The sequence below is a fragment of the Clarias gariepinus genome, chromosome 6 (genome assembly GCF_024256425.1).
Source record: "Clarias gariepinus isolate MV-2021 ecotype Netherlands chromosome 6, CGAR_prim_01v2, whole genome shotgun sequence".
Lineage (NCBI taxonomy): Eukaryota > Metazoa > Chordata > Actinopteri > Siluriformes > Clariidae > Clarias > Clarias gariepinus.
In genome coordinates, this window is record NC_071105.1 from 27,543,105 (window position 1) to 27,571,082 (window position 27,978).

A 27,978-nucleotide genomic window follows, 5' to 3' on the forward strand; every position below is an offset into this window, starting at 1 on the left:
CCTTTATCCAATAGAAAAATTACGGAGAGAGCCGTAACTTCAAATTGCCAAGCAACAGGCAAGAAACCTTAAACATTTAGAGAAAATCTGTAAAGAATAGTGGATCAAAATGCATCCCAAGATGTGTGCAAATCTGGTAAACAACTACAAGAAACGTCTTCCCACTGTGCTTTCCAGTAAGGGTTTCTCTACTAAGTACTAAGTCATGTTTTGCTGGGGGATGAAATACTTATTTCCCTCGTTGAAAAGCAACTTAATTCATAACATTTGTATCATGTGCTTTTTCTGGATTTTTGGTTAATATTCTGTCTCACTCCTTTACTATAAACTATAATTTTTTTTATAATTTTTTTTTTTTTTTAATTATAGACCCTTCATTTCTTTGTAAGTGGGCAAACTTAGAAAATCTGTAGGGGATCAATTACTTAATTCCCCCACTGTATGCATTTAATTTTATGGCCACAAATATCAAAATATTATGTCACAATTTGTAAGATTTTTTTTTTTTTTTTTTTGCCAAACACAATAAATCCATTTCCCACAGTTAAAAAAAAAAAAAAAAGAATCAGAGTACAATTTAATATCAATAATGTGTTGGTTGAGCGGTACTACAAGAAAATTGGAATAAGGAAAAAAACCTTTTACGTTTTGTTGCCCAAAAGTTAATGAAGATTATGACATCACAACATTACAAACACCACAAAATACTTAGTTTACATTGAATCATGAATATTGCAAACATAAGCAATGCATCATCATCACTTCTACCACCTTGGTGGTAATGACAACTACGGTTGATCCGGCATTCATAAGGCATACAAAATGCAGGGAAGCAGGCCGTGATAGTACCAATTTTCAAGAAAGGCAACAGCACAAAATGCAATAATTGCCATGGGATTAGCTTGCTATAGATTGTAGAGAAAGCATTCATGCGAGCGTTTTAGAAAAGATTAAAAAACAGACAGTGAGAGGAGAAAAGGAGTGAGAAGCAAGCATGTATTCACCTGGACAGGGGTGCTGTGACTAAATATTCACCCTGCAGTAGCTGCTAAAAGAGTGTATACGATGTGGTCATGTTTATTGACTTTGCTTCAGCAGTTGACAGGATTCAGTGCCCTGCGTTATGGAAAGCACTCCAGGCAGAAGGAATTCCACCAAAGATCATATACCTTCTCCAAAATGTTTGCAATGGGTCAATGTCTGGCCTAAGCATCAAAGGTGATTTATCAGAAGAGTTCGCAGTGTCCTTGGGCTTTTAGATATACACAGTGTTAAATATTAACACAAGTATGACCTCAGTCCAAAGATTCAGTGGCTCCCCAGGACTAGTCTACCTGAATGATGCTTGGTGTTAAGTTACACCCAGTCGATTGATATACTGTGTTGGAGTACCCCGGATCCATTGTTCCACATATTCCAATCTCTGGGCCTGTCAGTTTTACTTTCTAGTTTAGTTTTTACTTTTAAAAGGAAATATTTTGTCACATTGAGTGGAAGTCCAAATATTATTGTTTTCCAGTGTAATCCTTTAATTCTTGGCTTTCTATGACTAACCTGTAGTCCTACATATGTATACATATGTATGCATATTAAGCAATACGTTTTTGGAGGACTTCTTACTTTTTGTTTTGAACTGAGTAATAAAAGACGAGCAAAAGTTGGCAGCACCGTCTTAATAAAAGCACACTCCACAGCTTCTGAATTTTGAAAAATGTTCGGAAATTAATAGGACAATGTAGTCCTTGAAAAAATGCATCAGGTACAGTAGATCACTAATCTTTTAATGGCGTTTTATTTATCTGTGACTTTTTTAACAATCTGATATGTTTTCATTCTCTTATACACTTTTTTCTTTTTTCCCTAATACACTTTATAAGAATAACTCAATGCACACATATACTACTATATATTAAGGAATGCTTTCTAAATTCACAGTGCACAGTTTGATTAATGCAATTAAAATTCTCATAAACTTTTAAAGGTTGGGTTATTGAGAGACGCTTTTAAGTCATTTTACCCACTTAAAATGTAACATTGCAGCATTATAGGAGATCAAGGTTATGGCTCTCCACTATTCAGTCATACAAATAAAGCAGTTACATAGCACAGAAAAGCTCATCAGACACTCATGGTCTACATTAAGGTCATCATCAATGATGCAAGGGGTCAAAGTATACACAACCCTCAGCTTTTCAGCCACATGAGAATTGTGGTTATATCATAAAAATGAGCTTCAGAATTATCTGAGTCATAGACTGCAAACACTCTCTTAGCTGCTACTAATAATTGTTATTTCTACAAATGATAGAATTTAGAATAACTGAATATTAGCTGATATAGAGGTCTGCACTGCAACCTTATAATTGGAAACATTTTGCATATATTAAAACAAAATAGTTATACATTAAAGAAATAAATATACAGTATACACAAAAAAGATGTGAAGTATTTTTGATAGTTCGTGACTTATATAGATGTTAAATTGTCACAGCGACAAGTTTTTAAAAAATCATTATTCGAAATAAAATAATTAAAAATATATATTATTCAAAATCTAAGCTAGAATACACAGTGTTCAGGCTTTTTGAAGCTATTTGAAGACTATGCCAATAAAAGAATTAGGAGTTAGTGTTAGAAAGCATAAAAGTTTGCTTGCCCATGATATTAAATTAGGTACAGTATGAGCTTATTTGGACCCCATTTTTTAACAGACCTTGTGACGTGAAATACCTGTCCACATACAGGTTTTAATAGCCTTTTAATACCTGGTAACCAGTTCATTCTAGTGGGACAGTTAGGTGATACCCCAGTCGTCCTTAAGCTCAATCATGCCAGCTGTCGTTAATAGCTAAAATGTTGCACTATTGCATCAGATGTCTTTATAGGGTGGTAAAACAGGCCAAAATAAATTTTTAGAGGGATTTTCAGAGAAAAAAAAAATGCTATTTCTTTAGTTGCAAAAATTACTTCTAAACTACATTTACGCAAACCAATGGCTTGAGCAGTACTCAGACTCCAGTTGCTGTGCTCACTGGTCTACTGTTATGCTAGTATATGTGCACAATGACAGACACAAAAATAAACCATCTGCATAAGTGTGTGAGATCTAATGGGATGCAGGTGGGATGCTGTGCAAACACCATGCAGTACAAAGAAAATTAAACAGAGAAGTAACATGTCAATACTAAGAAATGCATGACATGAAATACACCTGCTGTGTGCAGGAAGCTGTTGTGTCTGTCCCATTCTTCAAACAGAATTTTAAACCAAGTATGACCAAGTACAGTATGTGGTTGAATGTTTTGTGTTGTTGCAGACATGTATTTGGAGCATAAATACTAAATTACCTTTTTTGGCTTTATTCTTTTTTCATTTTGTGATAAAAGCATGTTTCTAATTACCAAGGTCATTTTTTTTCAGCGGGTGAGGTCAAAATTGCAGGTTTCTCGCTTAGCTCTTTCCCAGCAGGAAATTTTGGATGTCAAAATGTTATGGGAACACCTATTTGGCAGCATTATCAAGGTGAGACACCATTGGTATTAGGGCATTTTTAAAAGCTAGAATTACTTTGATGCAATGGTGTCGCTACACATTGATTACTGTACATGACATTGGGATAGCAATAGATAGCAAAACACCATTTATTGATAGCATTAATTAATAATAATTATCTTTGAAGTGAAGTATATGCTTAAAAGGCTTATACTGTGACATTTTTGCTAGGTCACAGTGTTAAGAGTGCTGAATGCGAGCCACTGTTCCACCAGAGACCCAGCTGCTAGTGATAGTAGTAAATACACATTCGCTGCCACTCAAAAGTTTGGACACACCTTCTCCTTCAGTGTTTCTTTTTTTTTTTTTAAAACATTGTACATGTAATACCTACTGCATTAATTAAGACATCTAAACTATTAAAGAACATAAATGGAATTATCTAGTAACACAAAATATATAGTATATTTTAGAATATCCGAATTAGCTACATTTAGCTTTGATGACAGCTTGGCACACTCATAACAACGTAGGTACCATGCCTTGTCATGCCTTGCCTTCTTAATGTGTTTTAGACCATCAGTTATCTTGAACAGAGGAAGCATAGGTATGAGTCAATAGCCCTATTAGTGCTACTAGAACTACTTGACAAATCCATTTAATGGCAGGAAATAGTTCATCATTGAACTTCATCATCAATCGTTCATCATTGAACTGATCTCCAACTGTATCTCCAAGTGCAGTCGTTGAAACTGCCAAACACTATGATAAAAATGGCTTGCTCCAGGAAAGGGAAGACCAAGAGCTACCTCTGCTGCAAAGAATAAGTTTATTAGAATGACCAGCCTCAGAAACTGCAGATTTACAGCAGCTCAGATTGAAGCTCTCATAAAAGGATATAATTCAAGGAGCAGACATATTTCAACATCCAATGTTCAGAGTAGACTGTGTGAGTCTGTCCTTCATCGTTACATTGCGGCCATGAAGCCATTACTTTAGAAGAAGAATAAGCAAGAGAGACTTGCTAGGAAACACAAGAAATGAACAGTGGATCATTGAATTTTTTTTCTTTGATCTAATGAGTCCAAAAGTGAGATTCTAACAACCATGTTTTTTAAGATGTAGATAGGGAGAACAGATGAAGTTGTTCCTGAATGTTTGGTTCCCACTGTGAACCATAAAGAAGAAGATGTGATGATATGAGGGTGCTTTGCTGGTGGCACCATTGGTGGCTTTTTAAATTTAGGGCACATAAAAAAAAAAAAAACATTAAAAAAGGTGTGTCCACCGTTTTGACTGTTTCTTTATATTGTTTTATCAAATGACAAGCACCACAACATAACTCATCCAAGCCATAAAAAAAAAAAAAAAAAAATGCAATTTACTAAACCATTAAATCAGGAAGCAGAGGGAAAAATAACTGCAGTATGTGCAGGTCTCTGCCACTTAACACCTGGGAGCTGTTCTGTAAATCTGGACTTTATTCAGTTTAGACAGTGTGCAAACCATTTTACAGTTTACTGGTATCTGTACTTAGCCAGACAGTGTGCCTGCAATGTGTGAGTGTGACATGCCCAAATTTCGAACACAGTGATTTACTGATTTTTCTACCTTCGTGTTGTCTCATAACTTATTGTTACACTTCCAAATTGATTAATCTCCTTAAGCCTCTTGCTGCTTCTTTCACTACTGGATTTCCTGATGGTGTTTCCAGCTGTAAGCTGTTGTGTTCATACAATTCTCTGATCAAGATTTCTCAACTCTGTGATGGGAAACTCTCTGAGGTTAAGGGATCATGGATTTAGTTGTGATCAGACATTCTGCACGTTCACCAATAGCATCATAAATGCTATAAGTAAATGAAGATATCCTGTTGTTTTGATTTATTTGTATTGGAGTCATTCATTTAATAATTTGTCCATTCTTATTTATCTCAACATTTTAAATACCAAAAACGATGTTGTTCGAATGTTGCTTCGGGTGGACAAAATTGCAACCTAACTACAGCTGTATGACAGTGGCAACACTGGGGCTTTTGCCATGTTGCCTCAAATTTCTGGTAAAAAAATCTTTTTTAAAAGCTTTATCAACAGTGCAGTTTGTGGTAGAAACATAAGCTCGATAAATTAGCATTTATTTGGGATTCCACTGCTTAGGCCACCAGACAACATATTTTCTTCGGCACTATCTCCAACATAAAAAACATCAGGCTTACACTTTCAAAAAAAAGGGAATACAGGGTTTTGTGTGTGTGTGTGTGTGTGTGTGTGTGTGTGTGCAAAAAATTTTGCATAAATATTTATTATGGGATTCATGCAAGGTTGTATTTCAAAAAAAGTGGATTTTATTCCCCACTTACCTGAATACAAGGCTGTGCATTCTACAACATTTGTAGACTACTCCACAAAGCTACAGATTTTTCTATGTCCTTGGTCCACAGTCCTCTCCACAGCTCTGACTGTCATCCAGTTGTGGAATCCAGTACATAGAAATAGTAAGCACATTTCAATGAAATTATAGAATATATATGTAAAACTCTTACTTAATTAAAAATAGAAGTACAAAGGAAAAAATCTATTGTAGCAAAAGAAAAGGATAGTTACTCTAAAATATAGTTATATATTAAAAATGAATAAAAAAATGAATGAAAAAAATCACACTGGATTGTTTTTATGTAAAAAGTATTTTTTGCAAATTTTATGTGAGAAGTAACTTTTGCTATTTTAGATGTTAAAGTATCTTTAAGTCTATTGATCATATGCAATATATGACAAATGCAATGTACTGTAGTTTGCTAATGAATTAATCAGAAGTAATAAATCATGTAAATAAGCAATGTTTAGTATTAGCTATAATCTGACTTTGTGGCTAGATTATAAATTATATATATATAAGTATAAATGATGTTCATTACCTGAATTGATGTTCAAATGTGATGCTCACTTTTTGAGCTTCAAAAGGGTTTTTTTACATTTAGCTGGAGTTCATGCACTATAAGAAGATATCTTGTGTTTATTCCTGAATATTTTAAGTTGTTGGTTACGGTCATTTAGGTAGGGGTACTTATCCTCTAGTTACAGCATAGCAGTCCATTGCCTTTTTCGTCTTTAAATGCACATGAACACCTTTAGTGCTAATTATATTCCACAGCATGAAAAGGTCACAGCAGATGACAAATTGTCATGATTCTTGATCATTTTTTTTGCTTCGATTAACTTGATGCTCAATTGAAATTATTGGAGGGTACATTAGAATAAATGGGTGCTGAACTGAGGGCATTTTATCATGTATAATGTAAAGTCATTGTAATCATTGACTGGATGAGAGAAGACATTGATAGTCTGAATATACATGCAGAGTACAATGGGGGAAATAAAGAATAATATATTAAAAAAATCTTAAAATAAACAGTTTTTGCTTGTTTTTTGTTTGTTTGCATGCTTTTAAAATATTATAAAATTGTAATGTTTAGTTTTATAATTCTTACATACCTTTTTGACCGCATATGCACTCAATAACAGCAAACTTTGTACAGAGATACATGTGCACCCGCCTCGTATTACCATGGGTAAGCACTGCCATTTATGCTCCCTGTTAATATTTTTCTCTCTCTCACACATACATGCACATTTGCACACACGTGCATACAGAGATAGCTGGGGAACTTGGATCAGTGTCTGGTCTGTTTTCTTCTGGTCTATTAGCCTTTAAGTGTTCTTATGAATATAGTGGTACTGTATATTATTTATTTGTACTCAATGTAAATATTTCACTGTAATTGTAAATATTCACAATTATTTCCCCCTTTTGATAATAATGTCTCAGAACCTGTGTGTGTTCTTTACTCTCCCTCACTCTTAATGCTCTGACTGGTGCGAATTTGTTGTACAAATGCATTTTATTGTCGATCTTCTCAACACTATTATAGCTATTCTAATTATTCTTCCTACTTTAGTGTATGGTTAAACATTAAATTTATTACTTTACTTAGTTCATACAGCTGAAAATGTGCCGTTTTTTTAAGGAGTGCATCAACGTGGTCAGAATGCAGAAGGGGTGCCTTTTGGTATATTGCTATATTAAAAACATTGTATGTCCATAATGTATTGGACATGAGTATTACACATCCATCCCATGTGAGCACATCCATCCCAAATGTCTTTGCAAATGATCAGAGTCATTGGATACCAATTCACATTTGATCACATTTTGCTATCAACTTGAGATTGAATCACCCAAGACAGATTTTATTACCAAGTCAGAACATGGTCTTACATCCTGTGGCTCAGCAGATAATCATCTCCATTTTTACTAACATAGACACTGGGGATACACTCTGCCTTACCAAGTAGCTATCACATGGCAGGTGAGGTTGATTTCATCAGCTCACATGCTCACTACAAGAATTGCCAAGAGTCAGTTATTGGTTCCATCAGTGTTCACCTGTGTAATAACAAACCTCGCTCAGTTATCATGGTACTTCTCGAATATATTTTTTCTGTCTACTTTCCAAATCTGGCATGCAAGAACAACTGATTTTTCTCTGCAAAAAACCTGCACTGTATGGTCAAAGGTTTGTAGAAACCTGATCAGCACACCCGGATGTGCTGTTTGCATCCAGTTATAGTTTTCATCTCCTTTATACAGTAACATAATTTTTTTTCTGAAAAGACACCTCCCTAGATTTTTCCAGTGTGACTATGGTGATTTAGGATTGTTCAGCCACAAAAGTATCAGGCATTTATGCCACTGATGTCAAGCAAGGAACACATAGGTGCAGTCGGTGTTCCAGTTCATTCCAATAGTGTTCAGAGAGGTTGAAGTCTGGGCAATGTGGAGGCCATTCAGGTTCTTTCACAGCAACCTCTGCAGTTCATGTTTGTGCACTAAGACAATGCCATGCTTCCTGTGAAGGGCTCAAGTTCTCGTCAACCACCAACCATCACGTCAACCACCAACCAAAACATTTCCTTGAATCCATTAAAATTTTCATATAAGCCCTCATATTTCTCAGACTTGACTCCTGAACAACTTGTTTCCCCTTTATATACAGCATCTCTCTGGAGCATTAAAAATCTTGCTGCTTGTTTGGTTCTTGTCTGACTGCTTTGCTGAGGTCAATTTACTGGCTTCCTGTTGCAAAAGAAATTAAATTTAGTTGAAGTTCCTGTCTATATATTCCAGACATGAAAGGGCTCTGCACCACATTATCTATGCATCTACCTTCCTACAGTACCTACTCACTTGCCTGCAAACTTATGTCTACAGCTTCAAGGTGCCTGACATTCCCCTCTCTGAGATGAACATTCATTATCCTGCATTCATTATCCACCATTGACGCATCTTTCCACAAATGCAGCAAGGCCATTAGCGTTGAGGATGACCCTCCCACTCTCTCATGTTATCCCTTATTGCAGAAGGAACTGGAGCATGCATGCATTTGAAGAAGTTACCATACTTAACACGTCACTGGACTAGTCAACCATCAGCGCTGCTGTGGTACACTTTTTATAGTTATGAAAAACATTATGTATTACCTGCCTGCAAAGCATAGGCGACACATAGAGATCACCATTCATCATCTCGTGTCATTGTCTTCAGTATCCGACATCAACTCCTCTAAAACCATTCATGGGAATTTGACCAAACCTTAACAGAATTTCAAATAGAAAGCCGAGAGGTTCACCAACTATTTCATTTTCTAATAGATTAGATTTTTCTAAAGAAAAAAATAGTAGCACATTCAGTGGGCCGACTCAAATCTATTTTTATACTTTCTGTTACGTTTTCTTGATCTTGCTGCTACACTTCACAGTCCATACATTCATTTTTCTTCACTTGTCCCTCCAATACAATCACCCTCTTTTGTCCTGTCTAGTTAGAGTGCAGTGCCATGTACTGTATATAAAGTGCCATGTGTTGCACCATGTTTCTGAATAAACAGCAACCTATTCCAAGTTGTATATAGAGGAAGGACAATAAAGTCCCTCATGGCAAGACTTGTCAAGCATTTCAGTTGTGAGATACAGTAAGCTTTATTCCAGACAGTCTCATTTCTTTGAGATATAGAATCCTACATAGTTCTTCAGACAATATCTGTATAATACATTTTATTTTCTCTCCACTTCCATTTTCATCACTATGTATTGGTATTTTCCACTTATATGTATACATTGTGTATGCACACATCATTGTTTCCTTTTCTCAATTACTCCATTATGTTTACTTTAGCACCTGTACAAACCAAGATAGCACACATACATCTACATTACTTTAATAAACAAATACTAAACCACTTTACCAGCATAATGTTTTGAATTTTAACAGTTTTCTTTTAGCCAGATTAAGGACGTTGGTCTTTGGACATCTTATTTAGATCAATCAGTGTTTTTTTTTTTTTCATTATTATTTAAAAAAGTTCACCACATGGGACTGCTGTATATATTGCTCACAAAGCTCTCGAGCATAAGATCCAGACGTCCGTAACAGTTAGAAAAAAAGAAATGTGCTTGACAAGTTTCTCTCTGGTACTGTATGCTTGTTTCCTTTTACAGTCCAAAGCCCATATTAGGCTAATTGGTGTTTCCAAACTGCCTGTAGTATGTGAATGAGTGTGCGAGTGTATCAGTGCCCTGTGATGGATTGGCATTTTGTCCAGGGTATACCCTCTACAGGATAAGTGGTATAGAAATTAATGAATTAATAAATTTAAATTGTGTTTCTTCCACTGGGCAAGGCCCTTAATCCAATGCTCATATAAGCTTTACAAGGGGAAGCAGGACCACTGACTTTCCATGAGCGTGTACATTGAAAGGGAAAAAATTAGGAAGCTATTTTTGCATTTTAGTATTCTTTTTCATTTTGAATAGTATTAGCTTGGATTTATTTTTCAAACATTATCGATTGAATGCAAAAGTCTCTGTGACATATTGCCAATTAGCAAAAGCTCTCTGTGCTACATCTTGCAAGTGTAACTTTATATATCAGCTCAACATCAGCCAGATGCATATGTGCTGTTAGGAAATCAGCATGAGTACGTAAACTTTCCAGTTATGACTTATTACACCTTCTCTAGGAATCTGTTTACTTGTTTTATAAATCTTTATATAAGAACATCTGTCAGATACACAAATATTAGTATTGTGCCTGTTCCTTTTGCAGCAATTGTAGTTTTAAGAAAGTTCACTTGTGTGTGACTGAGGTTTATTTATATTTTTTCAAGTTTCAGGGTATTAATCCTGACCTTGGTTTACTATTTGTATAAAATTTAAGTTTTATCTCTCTATGTTTCCTTCTGTTTTTTCTGTTATTTATTCTCACCCACCAAAAACACTCGCTTTGATGTACAGTATCTTAATTCTATTCTACAGTATCTTAATTTGTTCATAATGTATTCCACTCATATCTATGTTTATTAATAGGCAGATTTTAATGTATAAGGACCACTGGCTGTCATTTTGTATGTACTTTTATCTACTCTATCTTATATAAGCAAAGTAAACACTATTTTACAATAGAAGGTTATTTTGAAATGTGTCAGTTAACCTGTTAAAAAGGAAGCTTTTTAAATGCTTTGTTATTTGGCTGTTTCCCACAGGCATTCCTTCTGATAAACTATTGAGAGCTAGTATTAAAATCAATGCAAGTCTTTCCATCTATTACAAAGCTGAAGAAAGCCTAAAGAAAAACTCTCTTCTTTTGAGAGAAAGGTTACTGCACCCTTAATACGGAATACCAAATGCATAAAATGAAGGCTTATACTTCTTATAATGCTGTTGTGGAGCTGATTTTTGTGTGTGTTTTTTTATCATACAGCTTAAGGATTAGACTCAAACACATCAAGCTGAACATGTTGTGCAAATAGCGTTATTTATCTTCAAAGATATGGACATGTTGCAGGAAGGGATTTGATAAGATGTGCACAGTGTAGATAATAAGAATTATATACATTTGAATATAAATTTGAATTATATACATATCACAGCAAATACTATTGCTTTGTTTATTTTTTTTAACTAAGCTTATAATTACTAGAAATAATTAACTCCTTTGTCTATAACCTAGTTGCCTGCAAGCTGGTTGAAATGATTATGTGGTATAGAGCTATAATTCACATCACATCATATCACTGCCCACTACTGTGAGAAAAAGAATGGTGTGTACAACAAAGACTTATTTGTATGCAAACATTTACATGAATAATGGTTTAAATAACTGAAACAACATGGCATATCTTACTTCGCTTGCAGCCAAAACGTCCTGTACTACAGTATATATTTCATGATGTTTGGTTGCTACTGTGTATTGTCAGAGTTAAGATATTGAGGCAGATGCAAGCGAGACTTGAAACATCTTTAAAAACAATTGAAAAAGACATACCATTAATACATTAATAAATATCAGTGTAAACATAATAGGCACAACTTACAAATCAAAATAATTACACAAAGTATGTAGGACAAAGGTAGCTAAAAGCATATAACTTTAATAGCAAATTAAACAAGACCATAACTAGTTTCAGCTGTAAGACATTATTAGGAATAAAGCTAAAACAAATAATTAACACTAAAAATATCTGATCCATGTCCCTTGACCCATAGTGCAGGCTGTGAGCTTTAGTCCACACAGCTTTTAGTGCTTTAGCTGAGATATCACCACCGACTCCAAAGGTTTGGCATGATCCCACCACAGGAAGCAAAGCTTGAGGGGTTGTAGAGACCACTATGGTGACCTTCACAGGGAATAAGAAGACTGGGGTCAGCCTGCAAGGCTATGTCCCAGTGAGCCAAGGAGGTATCATCTACTGCCACAAGCTCATGCTCTTTATTAACCAGGTTCTTGCCAGAGGCAGTGGAGTTAGCCTACATGGCCATTAGCCCCTGCCCTGTCTTATTTACGCTGAAGAGCCTATGCCAGCTCCCACGCCACAATCCAGCCTGGTTCACTTACCATGCCCCACTCTGTCTCCCATACCATGCCCCAGCCCTGCCGCAACAACACTCTCCAGCTTAGGTTCCATGGTCTGATTTAGCCTTCCATCCTCACAAGGCTCCTCTTTAGCTCCCATACCCTGCTCCAACCAACTCCCCTGCCAGGTTCTCACCATGAACTGGCTGGAGGCCAGGCTGGCCTCATCATGGTTGGAGGCTGATTGTGCAGCCTCTATAGCAATGTCCCAGCCAGGGGACCAAAGGGAGCTGTGTCCCTCTAACACATCGCGCACATAAAGATTATATATTCTACATTGAGATCCATGTCTTAGGTCTGGGCTTATGTCTAACAGCCATAAAGGCACTGGACTACACCAGGTATGCACTGTAGGTAAAAGATCAAAGATAATGTTCATTCTTTATCTTTGTTTATTTTAGGTAATTCCTTGTTGATTCTTGACACCAGTTTGTTGCTTAATTTGTTAGTTAAGTTCTGTGTTTGTTACAGTAGTTGTCTTTGTCTCGTATCTATTGTGTGCATTCCTTGTGCGACTGAGTTCTCTGTGCCTGCTTTATTTTTACCAATGCTCAAGCCAGTGCTAATGCTGAGTCCGAGGTCATAGCCATGTTCCTGGGTTTTTTCCTTTAATTTGTTTGATATTTTTTGTCAGTGTTTAATACATGCCTGCACCTGTATGTCCCCTTGCTTGACATATTATTGTATAATGAAGTTATGTTCCATTTTTTTTATGTATGTGTATAATTAAAAGGTACTGACTTCTTCACAGATTGTATGTCCCATAATGTTACGATGACATTCTGCATTTTATTGATTATTTCTTATAATAAAAAAATCTGTTAGAGAAAAATGACCTGCTTTGGTAGTCTTACTCTCTTTGACTGGAGGCCAAATAATTGCAGGACACTGGTTATTCTTTTCCATCATTAATTTTCACCCTCCAAGCCCCACAACCCTCCTCGGCCTGATTAATTTTCACCCTAGCATGTAGCCCAAATGCTAATTAAGCAACTCTGGGGAGGCACAAGATTCATGAGCAGTGCTGACTCCTGCCATTTCGATTCAGCAGAGAGCAGAAATGTCACGACATCCTCTAGTTATGTTCATGCAAAGTTTCCAAGCTGTAAAACAACCTCCTTCTTTTTTTATGATTCATGTCAATTGACATTTTTGTACTTTTTTCCTCAACAGCCCTGACATTCAGCTGGATTTTTAATGAGTATCCATCGTTTGTGAAGCAGGATTCACGAAGGTTTGTGTCTCAGGAGACAGGAAACCTGTACATTGCAAAGGTGGAGCCGTCCGACGTGGGCAACTACACGTGCGTCGTCACCAATACTGTTACAAAAAAGCACGTTCATGGCCCATCCACTCCGCTTATATTGCGTACTGATGGTGAGTCACTGTTCAATATATTCAATATAATGTTCAATAAATGTTTGTGTCTAAACAAGACCAATTATTATTTATTATATTATAGTTACAATTAAATCATAGGTATATGTGGCATGTCAGTTCACATTAAATTGGTTAGGGTCAAATTCAGTTTTATTTATCATTTGTCCAATTTTGTTCACTGACCATATCCCCCCCAAAATTCGTAGAAACAGGAAAGCATTCGATAGTTTTTTTCCAGTGCACACTAATGATATCCAAATGTTAATTAACAGCTACCTTATAAATATTAAGAGACTTACAAGCACATGTTTTGTTGCATGCCCTTATCAAGCCTGGCATTATCAAATAGTCTTCAAACAGAAAGGTCCTGCACTTATCAAATTGTGGGCTCTATGAGCCAAGATTTATAACTGAGCTTAGCTGTATTTGCCAGGAGATATACACATAGTGTGTGTGTGTGTGTGTGTTTGTTTGTGTGTGTGCGTGTGCGAGCGAGTGTGTATAGAGAAAGAGAGAGAGAGAGTACTGTATGTGTAAAATTGTAAAATATTGCTTCACTTCTACTTAAATGCTAAAATTGCAATTTACGTGTTTAAAAATCACATTTCGTTCAGTTAAACACTGGTAGGGTAATTATTAGATCTCTACATCTTGACCAGCATGCCTGCATGGACAACAGCATGCTGTATTACACACTAGTGATACAGATCTCTTTAAACTCTTTTTTTTCATGGCCAAGCAGCTATCAGTGACAACATGAGCCTCAGTCAATCAATACTGGTGACTCCAGTTTAAAGAATATCTAACGGGACCTTTTGAACATTGTAAAGTAATATGGATGGCAAACATGTAAAGCACAACCAAAGCATTTTTGTCAACACATTGTATAAATCCCACATTTCAATAGCTGAATGCAAAACAATGTTCTATTTGGTGACCACTTTTTTTCTTCAGGTGTTATGGGAGAATATGAACCAAAAATTGAAGTGCAATTTCCAGAGGTTGTCCAGGTGGCTCAAGGTTCAACTGTGAAACTTGAATGCTTTGCGCTGGGCAAGTAAGTGTCCTGTAGATTTACTTTTAATACATGTTTACTTTTAGTAGGATATACAGTATGTGTCCTATTCACATATGTAACCCAGTAAAACATTGACAGTATGATGTACTGTTATCTATTTTTTGCTTAAAAACCACCAATAACTTAAGCACAAAGCAAATGTAAATCAAAAATATAATTCACAATCAATTTAATGATTTAAATAAAAAAATAAATAAATGTACTTTTAATTGGAAATTCCATCCACTTAATGTGTCTTTTTGTATTCCTTTTATCTCTTCCTCAACAAAGTCCTGTCCCTTCCATAATATGGAGGCGTGTAGACGGTGTCCCATTTTCACGGAAAGTGGACATGAGAAAGGCCACCAGCATCCTGGAGATCCCATACTTTGAGCAGGATGACGCTGGAACCTACGAGTGTGTTGCTGAAAACTCCAAAGGGAGAAACTCAGTGCAGGGCAAGCTCTCTTTCTATGGTGAGTTCTAACAACTTGCATGAATACATTGCCCCATGACAAGCCAGATTAATGACATTTATTCTGAGGCAAAAGTATGATTTAATGTTGGTGTAAGCAAGTGTGTACTAGCAAGATTATAAGGGGGTGGGTTTTCAACAGCACATGAAAATGATTAAAGCTCCCTGGCCATTAAGCCAGTAATATTTTCATCCAGATTAAAAAGGATGTAGAGATGACCTTGTACTCCATCTTATCTTTGTGTGTGTGTGTGTGTGTGTGTTTGAGAGAGCGAGAGATGAGATCATACAGTAACTCATTCAGTGTGTCACCATCTGGATAGAGCACAGAACCACAGAACCTTTTATCTTTAATTCTGATTATGTGCTTTAGTAATAGAAGTTATGTAATAATATCAAGGTTAAATTGTATCTTTTAATTGCCACACAAACTCGTCAAATCCCCAGCACAATGCTTGTCATTTGAAAATTAAACTCTTTGTCTATTTAGATGTACTCTTTGGTACGCATTAAAAATGTAAGAGATGATTTAGTCTAGATGCAATGAAATAGACGCACCATTGGGGGCAGTATAAAAAACTCAGAGGACAGCGCTATCCGCTCCTTCTGCTTGCATGAGCTCACAGACGTCAGTGACTGGCTGTAGAGCCGTGAAAGTATCTCTCATTCCTCCCTTCTGAGAGAGCTTGGCCAATCAGCTCTCTCTAGGCCTTCAGCTTAGAGAGGCTACAGCATCACCCGGGAATCAGACTTGCGATCTCCGGATGATAGGGCGAGCACTTTACTAAAACAACAACTTTTTACATTTATCTGTAATGTACTTTACTATTTAGCACTACTAGTGGATATCACTCATTAGGGGTTATACAGTCATAATGCATGTAAAATATATGAAACACTTAAGGTTAATTCTAGAATTAGTTTCACACAGATCTTAAATTGATGCGTCTTCAGGTCAGCAGTGACACAATAAGATGCTTTAAAGAAATTCCTTATAGATTTCTATTTATATAGTATTCTAAAATGCAATAGGTGCACTAAACTTTAAAGTTTTCCATTCATGCCCTTGAGTTACTTATTATGTGTATTTGATTCCCAGGACCATTTTAATAAAAATAAGTGTTGATATATAAGAACAAGATATTTTTTAGTTATGATTACACATCTGTCTGAGATGAGTGGCCAGCAGGCATATGTAGAGAAGCATATTTAATATAGACTTTCAAATAACGGGCTTATGACCTTTTCCCTCCCCCGCCACACTGGCAAGGCCAAATTGCTCACATGAGACATCTCCCTATTAAGTAAGTACCTGTAGGCAGCAGGACGCTGGGATTTATCCTCCCCTTATGGGAGTGCTTGATAGTGCTAGTATTCACATTAGGTTGTGTTTGTATTACTGCTGACGCCCAATGGCCATTTACAGCAAAAACCTTTACAGAGCTGAATGTTTTATTACATTTTTCATCTTATTGTTTATATCCTCATTGACATGCAATGCAAAGTGACAAGGGACACGAGTTAAATCGGGTAAAATGTGAGAGGGCATATTACAGTATGTACATAGTTCGATTTTTTTAATGTTGTTATTGATGTATAATAAAAGACAAAATTTTTCCAATCATCAACAAAAACTTAAATGTTACAAAAAATTTTGTGCATGGCAGTAAATAACACAACGTATTACATAATAGACAATTTTCAGACAAAAAAAGCATAATGATGGCTGCTGGGTTTTGCATGAATAAAGAAGAAGGTATGACACTCCTGAATAACTATGGCAGATTACCCATTACACTCACTAAAACATGCCATCCAATTTCCTTATAAAACTGTACAGATCCTACTAAAAAGTACTTTTTAAAAAACTATCAGCATTTAATTGCATGTGTCTAAGATTTTATACAGTGCTGGGCGTGTGTGTGTGTGTGTGTCTCTGTGTGTGATACTGAAACTCATCAGCACCAGCCTTGATCTGGTTTGAGGTGGCTTAATAATTTATGGTAGTTCTCCTTTTTTCCATCAGTGCCTGCTACTGTTTCATTTCCCTCTCTTCACTTCTGCCTTGGTCTATAAGACAGCCACAGCTGATAGGTTGGGTCTGACTCATTTCGGAACAATAAATAATTTGCCATTATTTACAAGTCACTTTGAAGCATTCAAGCATGTACATAAAGGACACATTATGGCATGCCAGAAGCTATGAATCCAATTTCAGTAGGATTAACCTGCAGATTGGTGTCCCTGTCTTTCATTCTCTCTCTTCATTTTTGTCTCTTTTCCCTGCTCTTTTTCCTTTCTTTTTCCCAGTCAGGTGATAAAAATCTGTAATCTTATTTTGAAGTCCTGTGGAATTAGGCCTGTAAGACATTCGTCAGCAGAGCCAGGGAATGTGCCGATCGATAAGCCTATCTCATGTTTATCGCTTCCACCGCAGTTGAGGGAGACACAGTAACCCTCTCTTTGCAAAACCGTTCTCTCTGCTTGGTTCCATTTTATTAGCAATTAGGTGCGGGCATTTTTTTCATCTTTTTCTTACCGAGTTCATAAGAAGGGTGTCAACAGGATTTTAAATATATTGAAAGGACATCTTTAAAGAGACGCATTAATTGTCAGTTTTAGCATATGCGTGTTACTCTCTGTGACCTTAAGTGATTGTACTAAAATATGTGTTAAATGGCTGTATTGTTTTCTATTATGCCAAATAAGGAATGGACTGCTAATATGGATTTCATTGCACATTTCCCAGTTATTCTAACCTACAGTGTCTTTGCATTTGCCCAGCATGCTATGTGCCTTTCTCAGGATCTTGATTTACACTGTGTGGGCTAAAAGTCAATACACTTTCAGCAGGTGAAAGATAGACTGTAGGGACGAGAAAAAAAGAGGAGAAAAAACAGCATCATAAAGGCTGAACTTGGAAAAGATGAAGTTCCACACATAAAGCATGCCTGCTAGACGAGTAGGTACACTATGTATATAAAAAAAAGCAATTGCAGTTTAGAAGAAAACTTATACTGTAGATATTAGGCGGCAGGGTGGCTTAGTGGTTAGCACTGTCGTCCTGCACCTCCAGGTCATGGGTTTCATTCCGGGTCAGTGTGCAGGGAGTTCACATGTTTTCCTTCGTGGGTTTCCGCCCACAGTCCAGAGACATGCAGATTGGGCTAATTGTCGTTCCCAGATTGCCTGTAATGTGTGAATGTGTGTGCGGTATCTAGTTGGACTACTGCAGTACGTACTGTATATATAATTTCGGATATTTTTTTATTTGTTATCAGTTTGGTCTGACATTTGCTGTGCATAGAAAAAAATTAACATGTGACTAGAATAATGTACTTAAATGCAAAAAGTAATTTGTAAGGGCACTAAAATAGTGTGGTGTACAGGAGTTTTCATTCATTTATTCATTCCCTGTCACAAGGAGTGCCCATTAAGGTTGTTCTAAGTGTGCTCTTGGGCATTTGCTCAATAATTAATTAGATTTGAGTTACATGCCTTTAAAAGATGAGAATCAATATGAATAATAAATAATTAAAGAATAATCTACTTTAATGGAATTTCATGAAGGAGTCTATGGCATGGCTCATGAACAAGTGAATATTCAGTGACTCAACTGTGTACAGCAAGCATGCTTCCTTTGCTGTTCATGTGCTCTGCAAATATATGTAATAATAAATGAAGTAGCTTGACTGGATGGTTTTTATCAGCTTATCACTTGGTTTATGTGTAATAGGAGATCATATGAGCAGGCTATCTAGGTCCTGGTCCACCATGGTGTACATGCTTTCATCAGAAAGAGTATTATGCAATATTTCCTACATTACAGAGAAGTTGGCTTGGAAAAACTAATCTGTCTTCTGTTCCTCTTGTTTTTATTTTGTTGTTCAGCTCCTCCGCAGATGATTGAAAAACCACAGGACATGCACAAGGCCATTGATGACTCTCTAGTATGGGAATGTATGGCCACAGGCAAACCCAAACCCTCTTATAAGTGGATGAAGAATGGAGAAAATGTGGAATCTAATGAGGTTTGTTATATTTTAGAATAACATCTTATTAATTGTTATAGCCTGTCTAGGTAGCCCCCGTAATATTATCTAATATTATTATCCTTAAATCATCTCTCCATCCTGGTTCACCTGCCAACACTCAAAACCAGAGAACATTTTAGCTTAAAACAGAAACAATTATAGCCCAAAACTTCTAGGTACAAAGTTAACCATACCTACTTTAGAAAAATACAACAGATCTAACTCCCTAAAATAAACTTCAAAGGAAAAGAAAATATAAATAGTCTCAGGTCCCATAAAGCTGTCTTGCTAATATGACAGAACTATTTATACTTTATACTGTACATGCAAAGAATTAACTGTATCAAAACCCAAAATCTCACACATGAGCTCTAGAATACACAAAGACACCAACAATGACGTTTCTAGTTGGTCTAGCTGGCAGCTAGCAGTAAGAAGAAGGAGCCTGGAAGCACATCAGCCTTTCGCCTTTCATCCATTCTGTCAACACCACCATTCCAATCAGCATCCAGCTCATCAGAACACATGTAATAAGACAGAGTAGGAGAGAGAGAGAAACGCATGCACAAGAGAAAAAGAAAGGCTATGGGAAACACACCAACCATGCAATCCATTATAAGAAGAATCCGCCAGCACAACACAACACAGGGATGCATACTGATAAAATGCTAAATTAATAATACCATCCCCTGCCCACACTGCAAATCTTTTACTGCCATGAATGTAACATTACAAATCTAATAAATGCATATTGGTCAAGGTTCACTCATTGCATTTGAATTTCAAAGTCATACTAAATCTCATGGGCAACATTTCTTTTATGTTTCGTTACAAATGCTAAAAGACAAACCATAAAGTATTAAGGATAATAATTCTGGGCATGCCAGGGGTTCTGCATAACACTAGATACCACCTTGTGCACATGGATTCCAAGATTTCTTAAGAATGTGACATATGACCCCCATAGGGTCATACAACCCAGTATTTACTATAAACACTGCTTTTATACATGAGGTCACTTTTGTTTCTTCTCAACTATGCACATCTGGCTACATGATTACAGTACGATATGCATATATCCATTTTAGCAGCGCGTATCCATGGTCAAAATGTTAGGCTCAAAACATTCTATTTTATTTTGGTACATAGTACATGTCAGCTAGTCAGTTTTCCCTTATGACCTTTAATATTTTCCCCACATTTGGGGTGGATTGCCACCACAGTTCATGCTACACTTGCTTGTTGCAAAGGCTCAGGCCTAGTGATAATGGCAACAGAAATGGCTCAGGTGAAATCAATAATCCAGAGAATGACACTCTGAGGTTTGCACTTTTCAACAGTGCCTTCCTTATAGCTCAGTTATCAGTTATATTTTTTATGCCTTATCAGACTCTAGTCTCAGCTGTGACTGAAGACAGGTCTGGTTTTACCCTTGATGGCTCACTGGCTATGGTATTCTTTAAGCCAGTTGTGACAGGAGATAGCTTTGATTCAAGTATGAAACATTTAATCCTGTCTTTGGCCTGGCATCTATAAAGGCAGGGCTTGCTGTGCCCCAGATTATGTGAAACCTGCTTGGATTGAAATTATTAATCACAAGCAGGCCGGGTTTCTTTCATATTAATTCTTGCGTCTCCAGTTGAACCACTGTACCAATAAATCCTTTGTTAAAACCTTATGGTATTATATCACACTGAATCCATGCAAGGGTCCCAGGAATAAACAAGATTCTGGCTATTCTACTGGGTGTTTGTTAAATATTTGACTTGATACCGTGGCCAGCAGTGACCCATCACTGGCTTTTCATCAACTATTGCTGATTCTTCTCACGCTGGAAGCAGAATTTAGCAGGATATTTTTGTTTGAGTCGTATATTGAAAAGACATTATCAAGACTTTGGTTCTCACTGCTGTTTCTACAATTTGTTGGAACACCCTGATGACATCTTACATGTACACTGCCTGGCAAAAAAAACAAAAAAAAGTCACTTACTCTAATATCTAATTGGACTGCCTTTTGCTTTGATTAATGCCATGGCATCGTTTTAATAAGCTTATGTAAAGTCTCAACAATTTTTTCTATCCAGAATCACAACAATAACTCAGCCATCAGGAAAAAAAAATCCGTTAATGGAAAAACCTGGTCATTTTGTGTACACAGGTAGTCAGCTGACCTCATTTTCTGGGCACATAATGTTGATGAACCTAGACCTGAAACCAACTAAAGCAACCCCAGATAATAACACTGCTCCCACAGGCTTGTGCGAGGTTTTGTTTTTGTGAGTGATCTTTCCCATAAAACAACGCCCCCGTTTTGCGTCCTGCTTACTTGTGTGGTGACACTTCCGATAGCCTGTATCCGGACAAATATACATGCAAATGTCTACATGTGTCTGCTGGAACCCGTTTGTTTAACCGGAAAATGCTAATGTAGTTTCTATCGTCTCTCTGTCTCTGGGTCTCTTTCTATGACACAACAAGCAATAATTCTTCAATTAACAATTTGAGTCTATGGTGTTTTATGGGTGCATCACTTCATCTGCTTTTCTTTTTACACTGATGCACCGATTACCCTGGAACACATGTAAACCTGGACTCATCAGACCATATTCTGAGTCCATTCTTTATGCTCCTTTGCAAATTGAAAACTTTTTTCTGATTAGCCTCATTGATAAGTTTAGATACTAAAGGTAGTACCAGAGCTTCTACGGATCGATCTATCTTTTTCTATTCAGGAAGAAGTGTAACCACATGTGTTAGAACAAAACAAACTACAAAATGGTCCACTGACCTTAGACCAGTAACAGATATCCCACCTCTCCCAGAAGATCTGAGAGCATCCTATACACAGGAGATGTGGGATGTCTGCAATGATGATACATACACTGCAATTTCCCAATAAATCTCTAAACACAGACAGGAGAATTTAATCCATTTTACTCTAGACCAGGCAAAGCAAGAATATAAACCTTTATTGTTTGCCAAACATGCTATTTTTGCCTTTGTCCCCTTTTCTACAAAAATGTACTGGCATGCAATAAATAACATTCACTTTTTATCTACTTACAGGTAATATAATGTTGACGGTTTGAACGAGTCATTTCAGATTAGACTGATGCATTTACAAAAGACTAATTTTTCCAGAATTCATAGAGAGTTCCCTTATAATTTGTTGAGCAGATGATGATGATGAATATCTCCAGTCTCGCAGGGTGCACAGAAAAATCACTGGTTACAATAGGTTGTGCTGAACCATTTACATATAGCAGCTAAACAGCCATACAAAAATTGGCTAATGTTATTTTGTATATGCTGGAAGGATAAGGGAAGACTGTATTATTCTGATGAGGAACAACACTACGGTTTTAGTTTGACGCTTCACAATGTGATGAGAGTCCATGGTGTGGAATAGCATGAACAATAGAGGGTTCAAACTTGCATAAACGCTGCGATTTTGATAGATTATTTACTGTGTTTTAAACACAATACAAACAGAATACACATTTTTCTTCATGTAATATTCTATATGGCAAAATGTTAAGGGCATTAATGAGATAGATGAAGGAATCAATACAGAGTATATCAGATTTCAAATTCCATCTTGTGCAATAGATATCATTCTGATAAGTAAAGGTCATAGATGTTACAGAAGCAGGAAACATTGAGTAATGCCATTCACTGACATTCATTATGTGTAATTAACCCAAACTCTTTACCCCTTTTATTTTTTCCTGCTATGTGGATCTGAACGGAAGATAACCTGTTAAAAACTTGTGCCGTTTGTCTCAGATGGCCGTCGTGAAATGACTGTTTTCATACAGAAAAAAAAAATTAAACAGTAACATCAGGCATATACAATGAAGTCACCTGGTGCTGCAGATGGTTTGCCTCAGGTCCTCCCCCACACAGAAACTGCTGATTTAAGGGGACGTTATGCTTAATTAATAGAATCTGCCAGGCTTTGCTAGACTGATGTACACCACCATATGCTTTTCCATGCTGGTGAACCTTTTCTTATCTGATACCCCTACATATTGTTACACCACCCAAAAGTTTATTACAATTTTGATGTGTGTGTATTTTTTACCGTCCTTTTTATTATTGATAGTAGTAGTATTAATATTATTATTGTTGTTGTTGTTGACAGCACAATGGTTTTGTGGTTAGCGCGATTATCTTGCACCTCCCAGACTGGGGGTTCTGGGGGGAATCTCACCTCCAGGCTTTGTTTCCCAAAGGGTTTCCTCTGGATTGACTGGTTTCCTCCCACAAGTCAAAGACCTGTGATGTAGTGTGACTGATGTATGCTGATTGCCCATAAGGTTTAGGACTGTTTGCTTTGCCCTTTGATTGGTCGGCACCTCATCCAGGGTGTACCTTGTTTCTCAAGTTCCCCAGGATAAGCTCCATAATGATAATGATGGCAGTTATTTGTGTGTGTGTGTGTGTGTGTGTGTGTGTGTGTGTGTGTGTGTGTGTGTGTGTGTGTGTGTGTGTGTGTGTGTCTGTAGCCTTCCTATTACAAAGCGTTATGAGGACAGTCTCATCTATTCCACATGCCTCCCTTGTGATGCTCTCGACAGCAGGCTTAACTATTGCAAAAACATCCCTTCACAAATGGCCTTTAAAGGCATTAGAGGCTGCAAATAACAGATGAGGTCAAGGGCAGAGAAAGACACAAAGGAAGAGAGATAGAAAGAGAGAGAGAGACCAAGTTCATCAGTAATCTGGATCTAGGTATGACAGTTTGTGTTTGCAATGATTTTAGATTTTATGGGTATACCGGTACATGCACATTGCACTCCTAGTGAAAGGCAGTGAATGAATCTTTTGATCTTCTTGTAAAGCCTTTTTGCTGAAATATCTACTTTGTTTACATTTATTGCAATTATATCTGTGCATGGATCAGCTATAAGGGCACATCTTAAGAAGCGGCACAGATGGCAGATTAATTGCACAGGTTGTTAGGTTTAAAATTGATGAGTGTCCCCTGTGCTTCAACACGCTTGGCAATCGTTTGCTGATCAGAGAAGAAACAAACACACACACACACAAGTAGCGGAATGTTCTCTGGTTTATTAACAGAATAAAGAGGTATATACACTCAGTAACCATACCATTATAACCACCGAACTAATAATCAGTATGCCTCACTTTTGCTACCAAAACAGTAATGCACTCTGTGTTCCGACACCTTTCCGTTAAATATCAGAGGAATAAAAAAAGGGGAAAATATCAGAAAACAATAATACATATGTAACCAGAGAACCTATGTAGCTGCACCTCTCTTACCATTTATCCTCGCATTTATGATTTTTTTTTCTCTTCCACCCCCCTACCTGACATTGACAGCTAATGCCATTAAGTGAAAAATATAACACACTTCCTGAACCCCAGTGCTTTTATGTATATTAGCAATCTTGATAAAAGTCCCGTGATGGCAGTATTTCTTTATCCTTTGACAGGAAAGGGTGCAGGTGGTTAATGGTGCTCTGTCTATTAGTCGCTTGGTGTTGTCGGATGCTGGAATCTACCAGTGTGTGGCTGCGAACAAATACGGGGAGGTGTACTCCAATGCAGAGCTCAGAGTCATTGGTAAGTATGTATTTAAGACATAAGTCTGATTGAAAGGTCACCAACAAATGTGTTTTATTTACTGTATTCATGTGTGCAGATATTACAGGGTAGAGTATGGCTGGTGGATGGCAAGATGGTACTTATTTTCCAACCTCAATGGTTGAGAAGTTTCTCTCACTCTTCCTCTCTCTCTCTCATGTGTGTGTGAGAAACAGAGAGAGAGAGAGAGAGAGATGTAGCATAATTATAGTTATTGCTGATTTACCCAGATGCACAAATGTGATGATACCCACTCATTTTCACCATTCCTTTCATCCGCCTCTTTTCCTCCAGGCCTTTCTGATTATTGTTTTGTGATCTTTCTACTTGGAAAAAGCCAACGTCACTCAAAAGTTAATGTGGCAGTGGGGTTAAAGAGAAAGGAGACAGGAAGTAATTGACATCAGTTTCTTATGCAGATACAGTAAATCAAGAGGCTTGTAAAAGGCTAGAGGAGTGGTGGAAATGATTATAATAAAAGCTTACCCAAGCAAGGGATAAAGGGGAAGAAAAACTTTGTGATGCCACGTGTGTCCTCTCAGGGAGCACGGCGGACATCTGTGCCTTTGTTCACATCTCAAGCTGAACCCCGTAATACTTTAAGTGCATGGCATTTTCTCTTTGTTTTTCCCACCTAAGAAAATGAATGGGTGGTAATTAAGGTGTGTATATTTAGCTCAGCCTCCACCAGCTCTTTTCAATGCACACCAATACAGAGCCACACACATACACTTTTTTATACATTACACATCAGAGAAATGATGAATACAAAAAAATTCTGTATTTTTTTTTTTATTCTGCCGTTTAGAGAAAAAAAAAAATCTTCCTTTGTCCTGAATTTTATCATGATAGATGAAAAATGACCTGTCCTTCTGTCATGTTTTAGCTGTGGCTCCAGATTTCGGAGCAAATCTTCTGAAGAGCCACATTCTTGTGAAGGAAGGGGGTGACGTACTGATTGATTGCAGGCCTAAGATGTCTCCCCGAGGCTTGATCACCTGGAAAAAAGGCAGCGAGGCACTAAAAGAGAACAGCAGGTATTTCGCTGTAAATCCTTTTTAGCTCTTTTTCACCAGTGCAGGACGAGAGTTGATGCTACTCTACTGATGGTTCCATCACTTAGGGAGTCTCAACCAGTAATTAATTACATGTGGAACTTATAACAATCAAGGCTGATCATTTTTTCACTTGGTAAGGTTTAATTTCTATCTTCAAGAACATCACGTCATTCACTTGTCAGCAGAGGAAAGATTTGGGTTTGGTAGATTATTATTAATATTTTTTAAATAGATAAACTATATATTGATCTGCAAGTAGCACTATATCGAAGCACTATAGAAAAGTAAGTACCATACTGTAGACTTAACAACAGGAAAGGAAGCATTGAGTTGCACAATTTCACTTTTATAATACTGTTTGTGTTCATGACACCAGAGTACTGATGCTGAATTGCACCATTTGTTTCCAACTGCAACCAAGCAGGATACATTCTTAAGCAAGAAGTGCAGCCTTAGCAGTCTAAGAATCTCTATAATATGTTAATATATCAAGATCCAGTCAGTTATATACAGCTTTTTTCCGTCTCTGTCGACTCTCTCTGGAGTTTTCTTGGATTTTATTTCCTCTCCACACCAAAAACCAGCACTGAAAAAAAGCTGTCCAATCCAGTGAAAATATCTTAAATATGGACAAATTTACCAATTATTTCACACTTTACTGCAGGAGAGCAATACATTTATAATAAAATTAATAAACTTATTTCTAATCATTTCACTCGTTTCAAGCTTGAAATATCGTGCGTTAAATAGTGTGTTTACTGCCAGCAAGTGTATCTTTTTTTCAGCATAAATTTATGTTACTTATATATAGTTTAATTTAATGTTATGGTATGAAATATAAGATTTTTTCCTATACCCAATGTTTGTATTTTTATTTATTTTTTTGTTAAGTCAAGGTTGTTGTTTTTTTACAGTATACAAATCAGATTTTCTCACTTTCTCTCTCTCTCTGTCTCTCTCTCACTGGCTCTTTCTTTTAAGCATCACAGACTTTGCTAATTTTTCACAACTGTGTGTGGGTGTCAAGGCAGCTTCCTGACCCCTAACACACTGACCTTATCAACACAATCTCCTCCCTGTGTGAATTACAGTGGCAGGTAGAGAGTCTCGGATCAGCAGGGTTGTGTGTATGTATGTGTGGTTTGCAGGGTATATAAGTGTGTGGATGCCTGTGTGTGTGTGTGTGTGTGTGTGTGTAAGACTACAGTAAAAGGGACAGTCAGTGTATCTGTAGTGTAAGGCCACAGCTGCCCATCATTTACATATCCAAAGTTGGGGACGGTGCTTGTCAAACAAAGTGGCTGGGTGTTTGCATGGAGGTTTTGCTGCTGGCGTCCTTCAGTTGTTCTGTGTGTGCACCCAGAAGAGGAGCAGAGTGTCTCAAAGCATGTGGCACATAGATAATATTCACTCTAAAGCAGGCAATGTGGAATACATCACAGATTATACAACTTTGTGTACTACCTTAGAGTTATCTAAGCCAGATTAACTTTAGATTGAATTTTAATGTACAACTATTATTCTGTATTAGTTTACTTAATATTGAGTAATTACCTTTTTTGTTTGGTGTTTTAATATGTTTTTTAATGATTTAAGTAAACTCTTAATGTTTTAATGGTTTAATGTTGTTAGTCAAGTATGTTTCTATAATTTTGACCATTACTAGTTTTACCATTTTAAAATCAACATTCCACCTGGCCTCAGCAGTAATTAGTAATACATTCAAAGGACATTTTACTCATCACTTCTATATAATACATATCTGATTACCAATGCAAATTGACCATGCTATTGACTATAAGGCCTTCTTTTAAGTACATTGTACTGGTTTGTGATGGAATAGTTCAAGACTGTTACTGAGGTAAGTGACAAATCTGTGGATCAGACAAATACATGTGCA

At 36.8% G+C, this 27,978-nt stretch overlaps 1 protein-coding gene across 1 annotated transcript in view; it reads left to right on the forward strand.

Annotated features, from left to right (window-relative positions):
- LOC128527213 (contactin-4-like) overlaps positions 1 to 27,978 on the forward strand; it is a 195,726-nt gene that overhangs the window by 98,234 nt on the left and 69,514 nt on the right. Inside the window, exons 6-11 of the mRNA XM_053499586.1 lie at positions 13,633 to 13,836; positions 14,794 to 14,896; positions 15,188 to 15,372; positions 19,263 to 19,402; positions 24,870 to 24,999; positions 25,907 to 26,057. Coding sequence (XP_053355561.1) covers positions 13,633 to 13,836; positions 14,794 to 14,896; positions 15,188 to 15,372; positions 19,263 to 19,402; positions 24,870 to 24,999; positions 25,907 to 26,057 — 913 coding nt within the window. The remainder of the gene's footprint in view (positions 1 to 13,632; positions 13,837 to 14,793; positions 14,897 to 15,187; positions 15,373 to 19,262; positions 19,403 to 24,869; positions 25,000 to 25,906; positions 26,058 to 27,978) is intronic.